At 37.7% G+C, this 21,901-nt stretch overlaps 3 protein-coding genes across 9 annotated transcripts in view; 2 read left to right on the top strand and 1 right to left on the bottom strand.

Moving 5' to 3' along the window:
• The window catches only part of LOC129755502 (transmembrane ascorbate-dependent reductase CYB561), a 30,307-nt gene extending 18,584 nt beyond the window's left edge, over window positions 1–11,723 (top strand). For all 5 annotated transcript variants that reach the window (XM_055752027.1, XM_055752030.1, XM_055752029.1 and 2 more), the window contains exon 4: window positions 11,134–11,723. In XM_055752027.1, the coding sequence (XP_055608002.1) occupies window positions 11,134–11,302 (169 nt within the window). In that variant the 3' untranslated portion in view covers window positions 11,303–11,723. The remainder of the gene's footprint in view (window positions 1–11,133) is intronic.
• Window positions 11,724–17,490: 5,767 nt separating this feature from the next.
• On the top strand, window positions 17,491–19,812 carry LOC129753642 (transmembrane protein 209). Of its 2 annotated transcripts, none has more exons than XM_055749475.1 (6): window positions 17,491–17,645; window positions 17,702–18,343; window positions 18,402–18,690; window positions 18,886–19,215; window positions 19,282–19,515; window positions 19,579–19,812. In XM_055749475.1, the coding sequence occupies exons 1-6, from the start codon at window positions 17,635–17,637 to the stop codon at window positions 19,705–19,707; spliced, it is 1,635 nt and encodes a 544-aa protein (XP_055605450.1). In that variant the 5' UTR covers window positions 17,491–17,634; the 3' UTR covers window positions 19,708–19,812. The 2 variants fall into 2 exon arrangements, with proteins under 2 accessions (XP_055605450.1, XP_055605451.1); XM_055749476.1 differs by having other exon boundaries at window positions 17,499–17,645; window positions 17,705–18,343.
• Window positions 19,813–21,296: 1,484 nt separating this feature from the next.
• Window positions 21,297–21,901, bottom strand: part of LOC129753640 (85/88 kDa calcium-independent phospholipase A2) — a 55,203-nt gene continuing 54,598 nt past the window's right edge. For both annotated transcript variants that reach the window (XM_055749473.1, XM_055749474.1), the window contains 2 exons: window positions 21,769–21,892; window positions 21,297–21,705 (listed from right to left, as the gene is read on the bottom strand). In XM_055749473.1, coding sequence (XP_055605448.1) covers window positions 21,473–21,705; window positions 21,769–21,892 — 357 coding nt within the window. In that variant the 3' untranslated portion in view covers window positions 21,297–21,472. The remainder of the gene's footprint in view (window positions 21,706–21,768; window positions 21,893–21,901) is intronic.

The following is a 21,901-nucleotide window of genomic DNA, read 5'->3' as shown; positions in this document are numbered from 1 at the left end:
CATAAAGTCCACCTGGGGCCACTGACCTTTGTTCCCACCTCGAACTGTTTGACACACTTTGCTTCAATAGTGGGAGGTCATTTCGCGCTAGTGCGCTCCAAGGCAATACTCGTTTCCGAACCCTCTGTCAGCATAGCCTCATTCTAACACAACTCGATGCGCGACCCCTCCTCTGACGAGTTAGGACCCGACATCTCATCGTGTGAATGAGGTCCCCACGTAGCGCAACTACTAACTTTGTGAATCCAGTCCAAGATCCAGAAACCAGTGTTGGTAAATTTCGCCCGTCACGCTTGACCCGACTAGTTTTGTTTCATCAAACGACGGGCACTGTTCTCAATTGACGGAGCCTCCCTTTTCGCATGACGGATAAAGCACGACAACAATCAACATTTCTCCATCATCGACTGGCGAAGCTCCTACACATGGTCAACATTTCTCCTGAGAGTGACTGGTAAATCTCATCACACTTCGATCGGCTTCTGACGGCAGGTACAACTAATTGAACGACTTGCTGGCAGAGAGCAACAATAGCAATAAAAAACTGAAAACGAGCTTGCTGGCAGGAGCAACAATAATAATAAATGCGTTTCTTTTTCGTCTTCGGTCGTCTTCGGCTTGCTGGCAGGAGTAACAATAATAATAAATGCGTTTCTTTTTCGTCTTCAGCTCGGTCGACGACTCGTTCGAATGCGATTGGTAAATGCTGACTATGGAATTTTTTCAGCTTCAAACGACTGGGGGTTGAATGACTGGCAAACGAAGTGACTGGTCGTTAAGGAACAGTCAATTGATTTTGACGGACCAAGAGGCTTCACAGTCACAGCTTCACGCCTCATGACGATGAGTTTTGCCAAGCCTGCCAGAAACACAAAGCGAGTTGTCGACGGCACTTTCTCTGTTCAAACACGCGGGTAGGGGGGGTAAGCCCCCTAGGCCACGTGTAGGACTCAGACTCCTCCGAACTCACAAATAGTGTTGACTTAAGTCACCACTCAGCGCAGCTACCCGATCTTCAAGTCGGGCGCTTGACCACCCGAAGCGCAGATCGAGCTATAGAACGCCCTCATCAGGTCACACTCGCGGTTCGGGTGCAACAATTCCCGAAACGCGTGTCGAACCCTGACACCTCCGGCAGAATGTGCCTCTCGGACACTGACGTGTAAACACGTCCCTAAGTGATCGGCCCACCATTGGCCACCACTTTGCGCATCTACTCATTTTGCGAGACGGGTCTATACCCACCGAAGCGCAAAACAAGTTGGCGATCGCTCTCCCTCCGGTCGCATCCGCATATCAGGGTCATGACCCCCCGACAGCGTGTTGGACCATCACACTCACACCCAAGTACTGGTACCTAAGTACCCGGGTGCACCACTTCTTCCGCGCGGGTTTGGCGGGACCCGTCGACGGCCTCTAGTGGGTTTGGTGTAGTTCTCTTGGCCGTACATCTGCAATACGCCGGACTTGCAGACACGTTTCCACTCTGCACCACGGGGAGGTGGAACTACGTCGCAGAGCACGATATACTAGCCTAATCGACGCCGGAAGCGTACAGGTAGGGCCAATTATAAATTATACAGATTTTCCAACTTTTTAATTTCAAAACTGTTTATTATTTTTCTACCAGGTACAACTTCCCTCAACAGTCTGGAAATGGAAAGGGCCGAGATTGAAAATTCAACGATCTCCATCCGACACACAACTTAGTGTATTCGTTGGTAAGAATGGCATTGCATTTCGCTCGCCGGAAAGTACGTCCCCAGGATCGGAACTTATGTTCTACGAAGTGTTAAATTTTTTTGGAAAAATGTGAACAATAAATTAAAAGTGAATGAAATTTGAGTATTGTATTTAATAATCAAACATTCCCCCTAAATCTCCAGAGAAAAGCCCATAAATTTTGAAATTTCAGGTCCGGCGATCTTTTTCTCCTGTTTTTTGCTAGAAAAGGGAGCAAAAATTGCGGCGGCTAAATTTTTCTCTCGTTTGCTAAAATTTTAGTTCGAAAAAATTGCTAAATTGATTGCTAAGATTTTAGCTGGTCAAATTTGAGCAAAATTTTGCTAATTTTCGGCCTCGAAAGTTTTGTGTGTAGCTTATTTCTAAATAACGGAAGGTAGTTGAGGTTAGGTTGGCTTGGTTCCGAATGTTGTATTTGGAGAACCTGAAGCACGTTACATAATTATTCATATGGTACTGATATAGCAATCAGCAGAACCAAAGAAAAAAAAAGATATTGTAGCTTGGTTCCAACTTAGAGCTAAATAAAAAAAAACACAACAAAAATAAGAAGCTAGGTTCCAAGTAGATATATTTGGAGAACCTGGAGCCATAAGTTTAATGCCCAGCAATTAAAAAAAGAAAACGAAACATGAAGTGAAAAAAAAATTTGTTCCCACTATTCAAGGAAAACCAAGAAGCAACAAAAACAAGTTGGACCAAGCTTTGAAAGACCTATATAGACCAGGAGAAACCCAGAACTGCAAGACTGAATTGTGAATTGGAAAAGGCCCTAGAGACAATCCAATCTCTCCAAACAAGGTTGTTCAAACCGACCGAGCCCGATAGTGCACCATCGGAAATAAACAGCATCGAATTCGGAGGTGAAATGGGTCTAACTAGTACTCATCGCTTGGGTCAGATAAACCGTAACATCTTAAAAAATCATTCGACCTTACCAATTGCAACAAATACTGAAAATACCAAAATTAGACTGCCCCAGATTTCTATGGGAAATTTCAAACTTGTCAAATGTTATGCGCTACAAGCATAAATTGATTCTAAGCCTAGAGCAAGATGCTCAGCCAAATTTTGGCCAGATCGGATCACGGAAGGGGTCGCTCAACGAGCCTGAAGTTTGTATTAATGGGATTTTGAGACATTTTGTTTGACATATCCAAGTAACAATTAAACCGTAAAAAATGGCCCTTGGGCAGCCTTATAGTGGAATATAGAACTTGTTCACAAAACCTGAAAGCTCTATATTCGACTTAAGGGCTGCCCAAAGGCCACTTTTGGCGTGGATTTCGGCCGATATGCGGCTTGTCAAATATTTTTTCAGTGGGTATAACCCACAGGACAAAACAAAGAAAAAAAGGTGTTTAAGTTTTTTGCATTTTTTTCCCATATGCTATTGGTTTCTTTATCTCTTTCATCCCTTTTTTTTCCTAGCTGCTGATTTTCTTAATAATGGAATACTGTTCTAGGCACAGGAATCGAACTCTTATCTTGGTAGTTGCCAGTATTTATCAGCACTTCTGCTCCTTGGTCTAATCCAGCAATGTTGTCAACCTGAGAAAAATAGTAGTGTTTAAATTGAAATGCTGTACCGGTGCTTTGAACTGATATTATTCTATCAGTTTCATACGTACAATACAGAAATGATAAATTCAATTTCGAAGAGCTCATTAATCAGAGAAAGGAAACTTCAGCATATGACTGTACATTTTGGATTTATTTTTATAAACTTATCTTTTTACAACACATTTGTCGAGGTCTATTTTATCACAGTATTTCTATAGGAATACCAACAATAAACAAACGCACCAGATAAGCCGACCAAACTCCAATAAAGTACCTAATGATCCCACCTAAAAATTAAATTATTAGGTAGCTCTTCTTGCGTACTTTAACTTCTAGCACTTTAGCGCCAACAATTATAATAATAATAATTGATGTGCAGAAGTCGCTGTAAAGCCCGGACTCGCTCTCAGGGGGGATTCTAATCAAATCGGCACAGAAAGAAGTAATCGCGATAATGAAAAGTTTGTGTTGATTTGGCTATGTTCACAAAATAATCCACAAATGGATCTCCTATACTATGCTCATCGTTACGTAACGATTTTTTTCCTAAAAAATTTCAATTTAATCGCAGCTTTTTTAATATCATGCAATTTTTGCTAAATGATAAGCAAACTAAAATCACCTTAAAATTTGTAGGCTTTAACAAGATTGAAACTGGTTTGTAACCATTCCTATTTAAAGATTCTAAGATAGACTAAACGTGTATTGGATATCCGTGAAATAACCGTTGGAAAACCGAATATTAGGCACATTTACCCCCAAGAACTCAATCCAATCTTAAGACGGAAATGTTACTATTTTTTCTCAATTGATTTTGTTTATTCCGATCAGCTATTTTGATTATTCTGACGAATATTACTAAGTTGAGTTCATTTTGCATAACAAGTCATGCTGCTTGAACAAAATAAAGTAAACAAGGTAGATTACCAGTTAACAAGCACAGAGCAACTCGTAATAAGGCATCAATGAGTACTGAGAAGCGATTTGGATGGATAATAATTCCGTTTATTATATTAGATTTTTTTTACCTTCGAAAATCAGTGTTTAAAATCATGAGAAGATGGTGGGGGGGGGGGGGGTAATTGTCAGCGTTACGTAATTTTCATAGGGGGGTATGTCGAAGCGTTACGATTTGTGACATACGGAGGGGAGGGGGTCAAAAAAGTGCATTTTTTGCGTTACGTAATTTATGGATGCCGCCAAAGCCAAATGTCTAAGAGCAGGCCTGTGCGAAGGACCCGTCCATGGGGAGGGGTTTTCGAAATTCAAATTTAGCTAAAAATAATAACAATACCAAATTACACAATAAAGAAGGAAATTGATTTCAAACATCTTTTCCTTACTCATTATTTTTACACGAACTCAAAAAATAATAAATTTTAGTGATGAAATGAATCAATTTTTTCAAAACAAATCACAATGAAAGTTTTAAATCAATTATTTTTTCGGTCAGTCATTGAAAAAATTTTCAAAATGAAATTTGCTTCAAAATAATTTCTCAGCAGTCTAGTTTTCAAATTTGAAATATGTAAATCTTCCAAAACACAGATCTATTAAATCTTAATTCGAATAATGTACAATAAACAGAGGTGCAAAGAGATCCCTTTACGCTACATGCAGTGCCGATTCTTACAGCCCGACGTCAGCCACGAAAGAATCATCTTGCAAAGTTGCAAACTGATTCTTTTCCCCTTACGTGCAGAACGTCGAACGTGTCTGCAAGTAAAAGTCAACCGCGCGATGACTGCACGTTCCGAAAATTACAAACGATTCTCCGAAGTTAGGAACAGTTGCAAACTTGCAAGCCCGAAGATAAAATCCCTTGAGCCGAACAGAAAGAATCATTTCCGAAGATAGCTACAGTCTGCAAGTTGCTTGCTTGCAGACTTGCAGCGCGGCGATGTACGTTTGCAAACTTGCAAGTTGCAAGTTACAGAACGGTGGACTCGTTCTTGTGCGGATGGATTCGTTCCACTAACCTAAGCTAAGACCGACCGAACCGAATCCACGGAGGAAGAAAGTGATAGGCCGAAGAACCACCGCCACCGACCATCAATTCAGTTGCCGTTCAGCCATCGAAGCGTGCGCGCGTAGCGTATGTACATGGCTATCAGCATAACGCTCGGCGCGCCGTACTACAAAAGTAAGGACATGATGGAGTTGTTGTTGGTGCCTTCGTGCTCGTTTCGTTTCCTTCTACACTGAACCAAATCTGGAAATAAAATCTACTAGGTCATTCCAATAATTTTTAAAGTTAATCGCTCATATACAAAGTAATGATTTATCCTGTACAAGTTATTGGAAAATTCAATAGATTCTGCAAATGTATTTTATCGAAGAAAAACATACTAAAAAGTATAGGAAAATCTAATGAATACCATGAGCTTTATAATCTTAATCAAATGTATTAGAAAATCCATTAATTTTCAAATGTTTATATTTATATAGAATTTATATTTTGCATATCTGATAAATTTACTAACAATTCGCATCGACTCGACATCGACTGATTTGTAAGGTTTGGTTTGGTAAGAAAACCCGTAAAATGGCCAAAAAAGTACTGAAAACTTTACGCACCGAGGCCGAAAACATCGCTAGCGATGAAGGTAAGTGGAAAAACTGTTTTATATAGCTATAATTTTAATTTTTTCTACCCCCCGTACAGCTCGCATTAGATGCGAAAAAAAACTCTACCATCCGGCCGGACAAACGCCGGAACTGTTCCAGCGCCGAACGAGGTGAAAACTGGGCAGAAACGACCATGCATTCACATCATGAACAGCAGGCGGAAAAAAAAATCACTCGTCCAGTTCCTCAATCATGATTGCGAAAACATAATCACAACATTCCGAAGGCTGGAGCAAGAGATCAACACCACAGAAGCAGCTACCAGGAGCCAGTTTTTTTCACCGACGGTGGAAGCGCACTAAGCCGTCGATGATCGTATCACCATCGCCACCACTAGCGGCAACAGCAGCACCACCAGCGACAACAGCAGCACCACCAAATCCAAAAGCAGATATCCGCCGGAAACGTTTCTCGCATCGCATCACCCCACCTGCTGTAAGTTATTGTCATTTTTTCTTCTCCCACGGTGTACGTGTATAGGAGATATAAATAAAATATTATAATGCTTCAAGCCCAGATGTTTTATTTTTCATAACAAATCCATTTAAAAATCGCAAGTAGAATTAAATACATTCATTTCATTGTCTAGAATAATCATTTTTACCAAATTACGATTATATTACTTTCACTGGAAATTCCTATAAAATTTATCGGAACGCTAAACTATATGCGCAAAATTTTGCGCTCATCTATAAAAAGTATTGGATTTTCTAGTAGTGCAAAAATACTAAAATTCCCAATACTGTTTATAGCCCGATTTTGTTCAGTGTAAGACGGATTCGAAAGGAAGTGGTGCCCAAATTTTATGGTCGAAAGCGTGATATGTTTAACCGTGAAACGTCCAGCTTTTTATAAGCAGTTTCGTAATATCTGAAATATATACAACTGAAGAGTAAGATTTTTAAAATTAAAGTTTCTACGAAGATTGCAAGTAATTTTGGCTTTGAAGTCAAAGAAATTTTGTTGGTTTTTTCCTTCTGTTGAAACGAAATTCTGATGAAAATTTGTACCAAAATGAATCATAGATATTTTTCAAAGTATAACTTAAAACGCTTTACAGTCTTCAGCAAAGAAGTAAAACATAATATATAGTCAATGATTGATTTATCATAGAACTGTTTTTTAAAAGCCTTATCAGTAAAACTGGATGCGATAGACAAAATCTCACCAAATATTCGAGTTCAGTACGCCAAAATCATTCAAAACCAGTTATAAAACATTGATAGAAGATTTGAATCAAACAGAGTGTGGAGTTTTTGAGTTCAAGGTTGGAATGACGACGAACAAGCACTGAATTTCTATTGAGTTTTGAACTGAGCTGTACAAACTTTCTGTAAAAAACCAAATGAGTGTTGCAGACCACAGAAGAAGACATGACTCCCAAGATTACTTGGTAAAGATGACGTGATTCTTATACATGTCTAAGCAAATGAAACTGAATTCTAAATTTGAAATTTACACAATTTAGTCTGTGATCCTACTAATCAAGTGATCCTGCCTTCGGAAAATCGATTGAATTTTAGGGACGTAACTTCAAAGAAGTTTTCGGGACGAAACTTCAAAGAATTTTAACGCAGCACTGTTTTAAAACATCATAGATGATTTTTCAACATAGTTTGAATCAGTTTTATTTAACAACTTTGTGTTCATAAATAACTTGTAAGATGACAAAGTTATAATCAAAACTAATTTGCTTGTATTAGCTTTGATGATTTATATCAATCACCCTGGTATGATAATTGAAAACTAAAATAACAGTTGGGCACCACTTCCTTTCGAATCCGTCTTAGAAGAACACGAAACGAACATGTAACTCGCGGTTGCTCAGCGGGTGGGTGGTTTGTTTATATTTTGGATTAGTGGGTGGGGTGGATAGAACTCAGGGTCGTTATAGGATTTTTCAACACGGGCTATTCCCTCTTGAGTCGAACTCAAACAGTGATGTCCAAATGGGGGAATCGAGCTAAATGTTAAGTCACGGGTGGTACCTCGCATGCTACCAACCGTTGTCAGATGTATGTGGAATCTAATCTAATTGAAGACCAAAATGCGAGAACTCTTCAGAGGGTTGTTTTTAGAGAACGATGGAATACGGAAGCAATATCACAATATGGGTGTAAATCATTCTTGGTAAAAAACTAATACAGGGGGGCTTGGTTTTACAAACTTTTAGTAGAACATTTATTGGCTGCATAGAGCCTAAACTTGACGTCACAATTCGGTCCATACTTGCGGTTTTATGATTAGGTTTAAGGTTTATACATTCTGGTTCAGGAAACTGGATCCTCCGACTGGCAGCTACTCCAGAAGATTCACACACCCAATTCGGCGTCCCGAATGGTGTTGGAATCAACTTGATGATGATTATGTGGGATGGCGGACCTTTTAGAGGTTATGTCCACCAGCGGCAATCAGTTTTCTGTCCACGGAACGCAGATTCGGTTTCGTCTTAAACCGCGACCCGTCGAGGATGCTCCTGAGATTGAGGTTATAAACGAAAAGAAAAAGGTCCTCTGGACCTTTTTCTTCAGGATATAATTTTAACTTGTTTGTTTTTCCTCGTTGTACTATTGAACGTATTTTTAATCTTTTTCTGTATATTCGGTTTTAATTTGTTTCTCGTTTTGTGATTGTAATCTTCGAGTCGAATTTGTAGCGTACTTTTTCTTAGTAACTATCACACGTACTAACGACTTTTAGCTTGTGATCGTTTTTTATGTTTTAATATATTTGCCCGTTTTTAATTAGCTTCGTTTAACACGGCGCGCACAACTTTACTCTGAGGAGCTCGAGGACAGAAAGACCTTGCATTTCGTTGGTCGATATTGCGCAAGCTATGAAAATCCGACCGACACACAAAAATTTACAACTACATAGTAAGCTCAGATACGTGTGTCGTTGTTTGGGTGATAGCACTTCCCCGTGTTAACAGTAAAGTTTCCTCCGCCCATGGAAATTCTCTTGTGAGAGAGGTGGCTGCGTGCTGTTGTAGGGAAAGCGGTAAAACGGGAGGAATCCCTGAGAGCCCTTGAGTGTTGATGGCTTTGACGTTTCTTGGTCAGGGTTGAAGTCAAAATTGATGATGTGTCGAAGACACATTTTTGAGGTGTAACGAACGGTTACAAACACGAAGGCACCAACAACAACAACTCCATCATGTCCTTGCTCTTGTTGTACGGCATGCCGCGCGTTATGCGGATAGCCATGTACATACGCTACGCACGCACGCTTCGATGGCTGAACGGCAACTGAATGGATAGTCGACGGCACCTCGGCCTATCACTTTCTTCCTCCATGGATTTGGTTCGGTCGGTCTTAGGTTAGTGGAACGAATCCAACCACACAAGAACGGGTCCACCGTTCTGTAACTTGCAAGTTTGAAAACGTACATCGCACCATCCCGCTGCATGCAAGCAACTTGCAGACTGTAGCTATCTTCGGAAATGATTCTTTCTGTTCGGCTCAAGGGATTTTATCTTCGGGCTTGCAAGTTTGCAGCTGTTCCTAACTTCGGAGAATCGTTTGTAATTTTCGGAACGTGCAGTCAAAGGATTTTACCGCGCGGCTGACTTTTACTTGCAGACACGTTCGACGTTCTGCACATAAGGCAGAAAGAATCAGTTTGCAACTTTGCTAGACGATTCTTTCGTGGCTGACGGCGGGCTGTTAGAGTCGGCTAAAAGTCGTGCGCTGCATGCTACATGTAGGGATCTCTTTGCACCTCTTATTCCTTCTCAAAGAAATCGAATTCTTCCATGAAGGAACTTCTCTCTTCCTCCTCAGAGGAATTTCTCTCTTCCTCCTCAGAGGAACTTCTCTTCCTCCTCAGAGGAACTTCTCTTCCTCCTCAGAGGAACTTAACTATTCCTCCTCAGAGGAATTGCATTCACCTTCCTCAGAAGCATTCTTTTTCATAAAAGTTCTTGTCATCTTTTACGAGAAGCCGCACCTAGTCGAACTAAAATTTAACTTATTCATTTGAACAACATCAATTTTCTTTAAGCATTTTTGTTTCCTGTTTCTTGTTTGTTATCCTCGTCGCCAGATGTAGAGATTTCCCGACAACAATCTTAATCTCAAACTTAGAACACAATATTCTTTCACATCCGTTCACTCACGTCCCGTCGCTTTACCGTTTCTCAATCGAATTCCCTTTTTCCCGCTCTCGCATCTGACAGTTCTCCTTTCTCCAAGGTATCTCATGTTTACCAGGTAAGACTAATCACGATGTACAGTTGTGTGTGTTAGGGTGCGCCCCTACACTTGAGAAAGAAATTTAATTTGATTTTTTAAATAAACGATTTCACAGATTTACACGCGTTTTCTCTTGACCAAATTTTGACCGATCACCCTTTGGCATTTCATAAAATGTAGAACAAAAGCTTATTTATTGTCTCTTCATCTTCTATTTCTACTCGCCGGTGCTATGACGAATTTGTTCCGACCTTGTAATCCTTCTTTAATCAAGGATTCAAATCTTGCCTAGATATTCTAGTTCAGAAAAACAAAGCTTTAATAAGATTATTTAATTTTGAATAGATGAGATGACAATTTCTTGATGAAGATTTTAGCTTCTGTACTTTGTTGAAGACTGCAAAAGAATTTGACTCATGCTTTAAGAAATATCAAAGATCACATTACAAATATCAAACATTACATTAGAATAAAATCTTCTTCAACATTCCGTCAAAATTCCCGTTTTTTATTGAATTGGAAAAAAAACGATATAAAGATATAAGGATCGATATAAAGAAAATAACGATCTTGGGGAAAGTTTATCATTGAATTAAAACCTTTATGCACAAATTAATTTTTTAAATTTTTACTTTTCTTCAAAAGTGTTCTCGAAAACAAGAGGTGATAGAAAAAAAAATCTTATTAGGTATATGTTTGGAATCAGCGTACCCAAATTATTCAAAATTACCTATTAAATTGTTTGCACTTCGAAAAAAATGTGGATTTTGTTGCATTGTGTAATTTATATTCAAACTGATTCATCAAAGCATTAGATTTCATTTTAAATTTATCTACAGGAAAAACAAAAACTAACCTATTGATTCGATTGGAAATAATGCACTCAAGGTTTTATTCATTTTTAAAAAGTAACGAAAAGAAATGTTGTTTCCAATTTTAGATTGCACAGAATAGTTGAATCTATACACCATTGACTAATTAAACTTATTTCTAAACTTTCCCCAGTGATAAATACAGCAGCCTTCCCGCCCAGGGCGTTCTGGTCAACATGATCGGTATGCTGATGATCGTCTACGGTGGCCTGGTAGTATTTCTGGTGACCGAAACCAATTACAAGCGGAAACCCCTGCCGGAGGATGTGATGCTGCTGACTCACAGTGCGTCGTCGCAGTAAAATTTGTCCGCTGATGTTATCTGCATCACTTTACCTAATAGCTCCGTACTTTGATACGCTCAAACAGCCGGTTTGTGCTATCGAATATTCCCCAAGGAGTATCATTTCCTATACCAATGGCTTGTGTGTTTGTGTACTCGGTATGATTCAACATCGATCATCGTTTTCTTCCTAAGGGCAAATTGTACTATACCTACTAAGTATATAATTCTCAAGGCCAAAGTCGTATGTGTATACACAGTTTGCACAAACTGAAAGTGCCGCAACAAATCAAAGAGCACAATAATAATGCACGGTTCTATTTAGCTTATAGGAAAATATCTTATCGTATTATTATACCATAGCGCGAGTTGCTTGTAAAAGATGTGTAAATATTCAATCATTATTTATATCGATGTGATAATAAATCTTTAAAAATGAACTGGTTGAATTCGATTGTAATTGTATCCGAAACACACTATTAATATTTTTTAAATTCTGATTGTTTATCGAAGCACTTTTGCTGCTAGATTTTTTTTTATCACACCAGAAACTTTCAATTTAAAAAAAAAAAATTTCTAGTACAATAAAAGCATGTAAATTGAGAAACAATTAAGAGCAGTAGTTAAGAAACTACTGCTCTTAACGTTCATTATCTTGATGTGACTAGATTATACCATGCAAAAAAAAGGTAGGTATTGCGGTTTGTAATATGACTCGTACCTCATTTGAACACCTTTTAGGCTGATCAGACAAGACAAAAGTGTCGGTGATTGATAACCGATACCTCTGCGGGTAACCGATGTGTTTAATCATTCGTGTGGTTTTGCCGATTATCGTTATGGAAGATCGATTTCCATTTTTTTTTTTCATGGAAGAATAAGCATGTTGGACGTTGTGCTTCATCTTTTTCCAGTTTTGGTAAGGCCGAAAGATATTTAAAAATTTTATTCTGTCACTACTTTGTCAATCCTTGTTAAATGGCACAAAAGATTGATTAAATTCAGTTTTCGGTTTTCATGAATCTTTTATGTATTTCAATATTTTCAAAACTTAAGCAACATATTTTTTCAATACTTAGAAAGAACCGTCCAAAATTAGATTTTCTTTGCCAGATATATAAGATATTATGAAACTCAGAATTAAAAATCAAGTTTCACATTTTAGAGTACCGATATCCAATTGGGAACCAAAATTCAAACATTTGTTTATTGTTATTCAAAATAAGATCAAAAAAATTTAAATTTTGATCACAATGTTCTGATATTTAAAACAATAAACTTGAACAGGCAAACGTTTAAGAAGTGATTTATAGATAAAAAAAAATCCTCGATTCCTTAGTGAAAAATTCAAAGATTTTAACTGTAGTTGAAAATTCGAATTGAAAACGAAAAATCAAGATTGAAAAATTTAAATGGTGTTTTAATATTTGAGAATTGCAAATTTATGTCGTGTTTGATAAACTCGTTGAACGAGTATGGACGACACATCGTTTAAAAATAACACGACCGAAAAAAGAATTCAAATTCGAATAAAAAGCAGTTTGAATGAGGCTATCTAGCATGCTACATCTCGACATACATTTATTTTATTCGAATCTTAAGAGCAATTGTTAAAACACTAAATAAAAGTTTAGAGCTAATTATGTTTTCTAATCATTTAGGTAAATTGCAGGAATAGCTCAGTATATAAAAAATTAACGACAAAGGTTGGTTTAAAACTCATAAAAACCAGTATAGCGATATAAATTGAAGATTTGTAAATTAAGTTTTGGAGAAGTGATTCCAAATTAACACATTAAGGATCGCAGAGAAATCTAAGCCGAAAATCACCAAAATTTGGCACTCTATACCTCAGAAACGACTGGACCAAATTTTACAAATTTAGTACTTTGAGTTATAGAAAGTATTGTACATAATTATGTAGAATAAAATTTCTTGATAAAATTTATCACATTTAAGTTATGCTCCTCAGTGCACGCGCATCAAGTGAGAGATATCACGTATTTGGTCCGCAATCCAATTAAAGAAACTCCTGATTCAGTGTAAAAGTAAAAGGTAGTAAAAGCAAATAAAAAATTCTGGATCAAAGTTGACGATAAAATTCGTAAGTTAAAACAAAATCCTCAAATTGCGTCGATATTAAGGGAAAAAATCAGAAAAAAATAGAAGTATACTTTTATATTATTTATTTTCATTCTATATATGTAACTCCGTTATTTGAAATTTTTTATGAATTTTGCTTGAACAAATTTCTTTTGGTTCGAAACTGAATGTCCACGTAATTTAATTTTAATTTGTAATGTACATCAAAGTAATCGACGTTTTTCAGTAAGTTTCAAAAATAATCAAAGAAATTTACCAGTTGTCCATACATAGTAGCCAGAGTAGCTCGAAACGTATAAGGACAACTGGTAATTTTGTCTGATTTTTATTCAAACTCACCGAAAATCGTCGATAATTTCGAAATTCAACTTGTGATTTTTTTTAACTTTAACGACATTTAAGTTTTATTAGAGCTTAGGCCAAAACGGTCTATATTTAATTTGACTTTTGGTGGTGATGAAAAGTTATACATTTTTTACAATAAAGATAGAAGTTGTGCTATTGATTGAATTTTCACCCAACAATTCATAAGTGAGAGCACCTGTAATCGTGGTCTATTCTTGAGTCTAATAATTTATACAAGAATTGGAACAAAAATTAGATCCAATCCACACGCTAGAAACAATTAAACCATTTATGTTTCAAAAATAACCATTTTTGACCTTTTCCCGGGAAATGCCATTTTATGAGTTCTCCATGAAAACCCATAAAATGACTTTTCGGGGAGAAGTAGAAATATGGTTATTTTTTAACTGTAAGGAACATTACCGAAGAAATTGAAAAATGGTTATTTTTTAACCGTAAGAGCTGTTTTGTTTGATTTGTGAAATTGATTACAATTCTCGAAGGAATTTAGAAAAACGTCATCAGGATAATAATTTTATTTCTTGTACATAATACTTATAAACATAATACTATTTAAGCAGCCGAATCAACTGGTAGCAAAAGTAAAATTCCCCCACGAGCGCTACCGGGATTTATGGATGGAAACGAGCTCTTGCGGGATGTCCAATACAATAATCACTAGTCTGCTATCCTTAACGGGGTGGGGGTGGAGGAGCCTGGTCTGGCGAATAATCATTGTCTCGCTGGTGATGTTTTTCATACATTCCAGCTCCTTCCGGATGGTGTGAAACACAATTTCTTTTGAACTTCCATTAGCTGTGGCTGGTAACGATGGACCGGTAAGTGAGTCCTCATCCTGTTGAATGTTGTTGGTGTATCTGCTGTGCCTAAACCGGCGTCATCCAATCGGTACCCTGAAATTTTTTTGTTTATGATGTTGGGATCGACAAGTTATTAGAAGAAATCACTTACCTTTCTCCATCTCCTACAAATCTTAAGTTTCCAAGACTTCCAGAACCGATTTTTCTGGAAACTAGATGCTGTTCCGCAGAAGAACAAATTTTGCTTAATGGGCGTCCGGCTGCAATTACCGCTTTCAAAATGGCGATATCAAATTATTCAACCATTTTCTGGTTTATACTCGAAAACTATCAAAATGGTTAAAATTCTTTCTAGAAAAAATGTTGAAAAATAACCATATTGGCGGTTTTGAAGTAAATATCATAAAATGGTTATTTAAGAACCATAAATGGTTATAATAAAATGAGCGTGCACTCATGATCCGTTGACTGTCAAACGGTTCAGATCAAGGCGTGTAAAGCTTCAGGTGTGTTCTTATACCAATGCACGGAATCGTCCATCTTGTGACAGGCAATCGTAATCGTACACTGAACCCAAATTCACTCTTAAAATACACATGATTTTTCACTTAAAAACAAGGATCCAGTGATTTTCTTCCATTCAAGTGCGAGATATACATTTCACTTGGCAGTCACTTAAATTTCAAGTGAATTCATCCACATTCACTTCAATAAATTTATGGCGAAAGCTTTATGTAAGAATTTGAAATCCAAGTGGTGTTCTATAAATGTTCTTTTATTTAAAAACGCGAGAGATAATTAACTTGAAACTAACTTAGAAATTCAGATAAATTTCACTCGGACGTCATTGTGTAATTCACTTGACCGGTCACTTAAGTGAATTCACTTGACCCATCACTTGAAATTCAAATGAAATTACGTATGGCGAGAATTTACTACAGATATCTCTGTATAATCTCGGTCGACGGTCGGTTTTTCGGCAGTTTTGGTGATTTTTCGGATCCAATCGGTGAGTGGAATTAAACCAAGGGAAAAACATTCTCTAAAACTTTTTTTTTTTTTGCAATTTCAGTGACACAAACACACGAGCAGGAGATAAGGCCTGGAGGCCTTTCACAAGGTTGGAAAGACCGGAAAGATGCCATCAGAAGATCCGATACGTGTTCAATGCTCCAAACCGCCTAGTAAACGCCCATGTTAAAGAAATTAAAGCAGCGCATCAGTAGGTTCAACCTACCAGCGGCCCGGAAAAAGACTTTATTTAAAAATTGATTTATTTTACTACAGTGATAAATTTTAGTGAAAGAATTAAAGTAATTAATAACAAACAAAAATGAACAAAACTGATTTTTTTTAAATAAAAATAAAAACTGGATTGGCATTTCATGATCTAGAATACAATATTACATTGACTTTCATTTTCCTAGAAACAATGAAAATTCATTGGAAAACAATGGTATCCACAGTTCCTATTAGAAAAACCGGAAGCTATAATAACCGTCAACTTTATAGTTTCGTGTTTCTAGATGTATGGAAAAAAGTTCATTTTTTCATGGTTAAGTTGCTTAACAACCCCCTTTTTTCATGGTAAATTTGGTCAAAACCATTAATTTCAATGTCGAAAACGATAAATTTAACAGTAATTTCATGGTTTCATGTACGATGATATTCATAGTGTCAACTATGAAATCCATGGTATTGTGACAACGAAATTCATGGTTTTTTCCCAATGTTTTTCTATTCGGGATGTCACTTATTTTTTAAGTGAAAATTATTTTGCGTGTATAAAGCGCACCGTCTCCACCCCCCACCAATGAGAAAATTTTGGTACCCCCATGCCTACTTTTCCTCAATATATGCACCCACCCTACTGGAGGCACTCTGGTTCAGATTTGCGTCAAATGGCAAGGAATATTTAAATAAGGTAGTGTCAAGAGCCATATTGGATTTTTTTTTGTGAAGTCACAAAAACGAATGTACCCAGCGAAAATTTATATGCAAATGGCTGAAATTTCAAAGAGAAACACGACGTTTAAGAACGAAAATGAATTTCTAATTTAATTTTGATAGTGCCTCTATTTAACCATGTAATGAAAAATTTTGATCCTTTGAAGAATGCATTGTTTTTTTTTAATTTTTTTAAAGAATGCCATAATGTCATCTTGAAGTTAAAACGTGCAAAAATGAAAAAAAATTCAGCTTTTAAAAAGATCTAGCTGATAGTTATTGAGTGTTCAAATGATTGTCATGATTTTTATCCAACCGCGGTTTACCACTCAGTAAACGAAAATTACCGGGCGGTAATTTTTTTACCGAAATCCGTCGAATTGGATTCAAATCTCATTAGTTTTGAATCAATCTTTATATCGGTTCTAAAGAAATTTAGTTGAAACTGGTAAAATGGACCACGGATTCGGATGCTTTGGTCGGAATTTGAGTCTTAATCGGTTGTTTGGACCACGGATTCAGGTGCTCTGGATTTGATTGTTCACAGTTGAATTTATCTAAAAAAATGGTTTTTTTACATCCTATATATATATATTTTTTTTTAAATTTCAGTTAATGTTCCCTGACAATCATGTCAGACAATTCGCATTATTTCGTTTGGCGCACTTTTCAATACGCGCATTTCCCTATTGCGGTCGTAAGAGCAAAACTAAACAAATATTTGCATTAAAATTGTTGATAAAGAAATAGACTCACCTGAGTTTGTAAAATGATGCTAGTAAACGTGAAACGGTGAAACACGGGCACAACACAAATTAAAGAACAAAACACACAAAATTAATCATAATTTAAAAACGAAAGTTTAAAAATAAACAACGGCTCCCATTTTATCCCTTCTGAAAACGCATTGCATACACGCGAATGAACTCGTCAAAGAGATCTAAAAACGCTTCCCGCTAAAAAATTCAAACTTCAAAAACAAACGCTTGCCTTTTTTGTTTAACGTCAAACAAAAAGTCGCACCAAAACAATGCGCATGGACATCCTTGCCGAATTTTCAACAGTTTTCTGGAGCCGGTTTTGATTCTTTGATGAAAAATAGTGGAATTAAACGTTGACAACTTAAAACTCTAGCATGTCGACTAGGTAAGTTTTATGAAATTATTATTCGTAACTTTTTTCTAGGTAAGATTAAATTTCAGCAGTCCCAACTCGCCGACTCAGCGTAGCCCTTTGGTGGATCGAACGCTCGATTTGTACTTGACGAATCGTCGCTCGAGGGAATGCCTAAAATGGGGTACCATCAATGTGGCTATCTTGTCGGTCCTGCTTTTCGACATTTCCAACAAATGTCCTTATGCGTTCTCAAATTGGTACTACTTGGAGTATGCGGCTTCCGCGATCTTGGGCTGCAGCGTACTGTACTATTTCGGTCGCTATTTCTTCTACGTTTTTTGCCGGGAACCGCTCAAGGGAACCGAGCAGCAGCGGAAGCTGCTTAAGTTTGATGTCGATGATAATTCGTTTGTCACAATGACCCCTGGGCCGAAGATACCACCCAGTCAAGCGAATACCCCGGCTAACGTTTCGTCCGTTAGCTTGAGCTCGTTGAACGATAGTGGAATGACGGCCGCATCTCCTGGATGGGTTTTTAATAGGGGAAGTCCATCGCAGAAGGGCAGCACATCTGATCATCATCATCGAAACTTGTCGGCCTATTCGTTGGAGGGGTCTTTTAACACTAGCGCAAACAACTCGACTGGCGTTTCGCCGTCTTTGAGGAAGCTGGCCGCAAATCGGAATGATTTCATCGTTGATGAGAAGGGGTTGCAGAGCTACTTGAGGTTTGTTGGGTTACCTATTTGTAAAAAATAACGTAACGATGAGTTTTTTTCAATAAAGGGATGTATCGTTCGAAGATCGACAACACAACTCGTTCCTGGAACGGATGAACAATGCGGGTGGGACATTTAATGCCTTTTGGAATAGCTACAAGCTGGACGACATGTCCAATCTTTTGAAAACGTCTCTGTATCAGCTCTCTCCTTCGGCACCACCCAGTAAGCAAACGATGAAGGAACATGAAAGCGGAAGTGGACCCTACAATCCTATTGAGTCCGATGTCAGCTCTGAGGTGTTGAAGAAGGTTTCGACAGTGCAGCTGTCCAACTATGTGGCCAATCTTAGAATGGTAAGAGAATGAAAGATCACTTAGATCACCAATTGAAATAAATGGTCAATTCGACGCAACTTGGACTTAATTAAAGCAAAAAGTTCAACTCATAATCAGTCAAGATCATTTACCGTAGTCGATATTCATTAAACATATTCATTTAACATCAATGTATGATCTTGTACCGAAACATAACCTTTCCTTTTGTTGCAGTGGATATCTCTAACGATTCTGCAGCGTATCGTATCGGAAATGAACAGCATCGATCAGTCCTTCAAAACTCGCGGCTTCTCGGATATTCAACTGGGTCACGTCGGTCTCGAACGGCTCAAAAAGACAGCTGAAAACCAGCAGTTGGTAACGCTGTACATACCCCGATTGCCGCTGTTGATTCCATTCCTAGAGATGTCTACAAATCAGGAGTATCTGGTACAACGTATCAAAGACCTATCCAAGGGAAGCTGCATCGCCGATTATCGCTGGAATTCGGGATCCTCGTACAAGGGTCTAAGTTGGGACGAACATCTACCAACGGACTCGGCTGTAAGTTTTTTTTTCCCCAGGATAAAAGCCAACAAGATATAATACGTAAACCATTTTCTACCGCAGATAATCTTCCACCTGTTCTGTACCTACATGGACAGTCAGCTGCGGCCGTTGCCTCAACCAGGCGGCCGTCCCTTCTACCATCGCTATGTGGTTTTGGCGGACAAGAAAAGCTCGAAGGAAACGCTGGCCGAGGTGGCCACAAAGAACAAGGCCAAATGTGCCATCCTGTTCGCGAACTCATTGAAGCCAAAGTTCAACTTCATTTCCGACGATAAAATCCATAACTGTGCTCATGTGAGTATTATTTATTCAAAGAAATAGCGCAAGTTTCAAATTAAATGTTTCTTGTCGTTTCAGGATCGTAACAATCTATTCTACGTCATCATTCAGTTCCTCATCTACATGAAAACGCATCACGAAGGACTGGTCGAAGGTATTAATCTCGGGAAAAGCGGCATTAACGTGCTCTGTGTTGTGGAGGATTAAACGAACTGAAGAAATAGGATCGATAAGTTAGGTATGCTTTTTTTAATTCTCATAGTTTTTTTGACTCGCCATTTTGTTCAATATGAAAATATTATTCAATCTAAATTTTATCAGATATTTATAGAACAAAACGAAATTCCTTTTTCATTCCAAATTCTCTGACAGTAAAACTGCATTTTTTATGAGAATTCTCATTGATGCTTGACTGTTGATGTGGATTTGTGGATAGTTATACTAATCTGTCTATTTTTTCAAAGACTAGGATTTCGAAGATAGAAAATACTTCACTTAATTTTCGGTAACATTTTCAACGACAAATGATCGCACAAAATACAACACCGTTTATTACTTTACTTTTCCACTACTGTTGTACGTTGCTGCGGCATAAATCTTACATAGAAAACAACATTTCCAGAGAATGCAGAGCAAAGCGCATTTCTCACAAATGTTAACCCTAATGTTGACCTCTTCGTCGTGAACAAGCCTGGAAGAACAAAACTTAGAAATTCTTCTACTAGTAATATTCGATTCGTAATACATACTGACATTCACACGTATGATCACGATGGTCAAACTTGTGAGAATACTGCGTTGGAAATGATTGTGTTTAGCATGCTAATAAAGTTGGTTTTTCTAGTGCTCTTTAAAGTAAACCAAAGAGAAGATAAATATTAAACCATTGTTCCATTACTTTGAGTAACATATTATATTCCCGAATTAACGTACATTGACCATTAGTTATGGAAAGTAGCAGTTAATTTACCTAGATTTAAGATAAGCTACTTTTCTAATTCTTTAATAGAATCCAATCAATTTAACTTACTTGTGTAATCTTGACAGGGTTCCCTGTGTTGCTTCAATGATAAATAAAAGAAAAAAAAACAAAAACTCACAGCTTCAAGTGATCTGCTAGGCCACGCATTGTCAAACAATTTTCAATCAATAATTTACCCTGCTATGGTTTGTTGTTGCATGCTGTCGTTTGTTCCTCAAGCAAGAGAAAGCGACTTAAGCCATAGTAACTAGTTCATCCGTTCGGTCGATTAACGTCAAACACAAAACACGTTCACAAAAACAGCTTTCACAGATTATGGATATACACAGTCCTACTAGCTACTAGTACATGTTTAATCATTCTCTCCCTCAAAGATATCATTGTTTTTTCTAGGTGGTTTTGGTTGCATTGTTCCGATTGATTAACTATTGTGTTTGTTCCTCTTCGGTTGCTTCAGTTGTTTCCAGAGTTTAAAACGAATTTCTAAAAATTTGATATTTCCAGATTCACACAAATCAAACAGCATAAATGGGATTGATTTTCGCTGGGGTTTTCTTATATGTTCAGTTATCAAAACTTCTACGTTCGTTTATTGTTACTCTTATATCGAAATGTCTTTTCAGTAATTCCATCGAATACTTGTTGCTTGTCCCTCAAGATTCTGCCTTTGTGTAACTTTGAAATCGCTAACTAGGTAGTTCTGCAGATAGTTTGAAATCCTGGGTTATTGTTAGGCTATTTGTTGGGTTAGATCTCTATCGTTGTACTTTGTCTCTATCTAGATCAGAAAATTTGCAACGATTTTTGACTTGCATAGGAAACGATTCGGTTGTGACACACGCACTGGAAAGTTTCTCTTTTCTTTGGTTTGATCCACACGTGCCAGCAGCGGGTAAATCGTTCTTGTATTGTCTCGGTGAGGGCTGAGTTATTTCCTGTTGATTCTAGTTTGTTGATTGTTTATGAGTCGCTAACCTACGTCACCTTTCCCTACTTCAGCTGGTTGATCATTTCTATCACCTTTTTCCGGTTGGCATACATGTAGGCTTTCACCTCCCACAGCATGTTGATCAGTGGTTCGTCTATTTTTTCGTCCATCGCGATGTCGTCGGACATCTGCGGATTGAACCGGTAGTAAGGTACCTCGATCATACTGCACCAGGCCCGGGCTCGATCCACCACCCGCCCGTCGGATGCGGTTGCCTGGTCGACCAGAAGGTTTCCTATTTAAATTAAAAACATAAGCATTAAGAGCTGGTAAGAGTTTTGTAAAAGAAAAATTTTACCAATCGCAGAGATACCGTAGGCTAGTTTAGCCGTATCCCATATACTATCCGGCCGAAAAACGTCAATTTCTTTCAACTCGGTTACGGGAATCATTCCAGTTCCCAGCGAAACTACGCACGAAATCTGAAGATT

This window comes from Uranotaenia lowii, chromosome 3, assembly GCF_029784155.1.
Source record: "Uranotaenia lowii strain MFRU-FL chromosome 3, ASM2978415v1, whole genome shotgun sequence".
Classification (NCBI taxonomy): Eukaryota; Metazoa; Arthropoda; class Insecta; order Diptera; family Culicidae; genus Uranotaenia; species Uranotaenia lowii.
The sequence above is the reverse complement of the archived record's forward strand: the minus strand, read 5'-3'. Positions and strand labels throughout refer to the sequence as shown.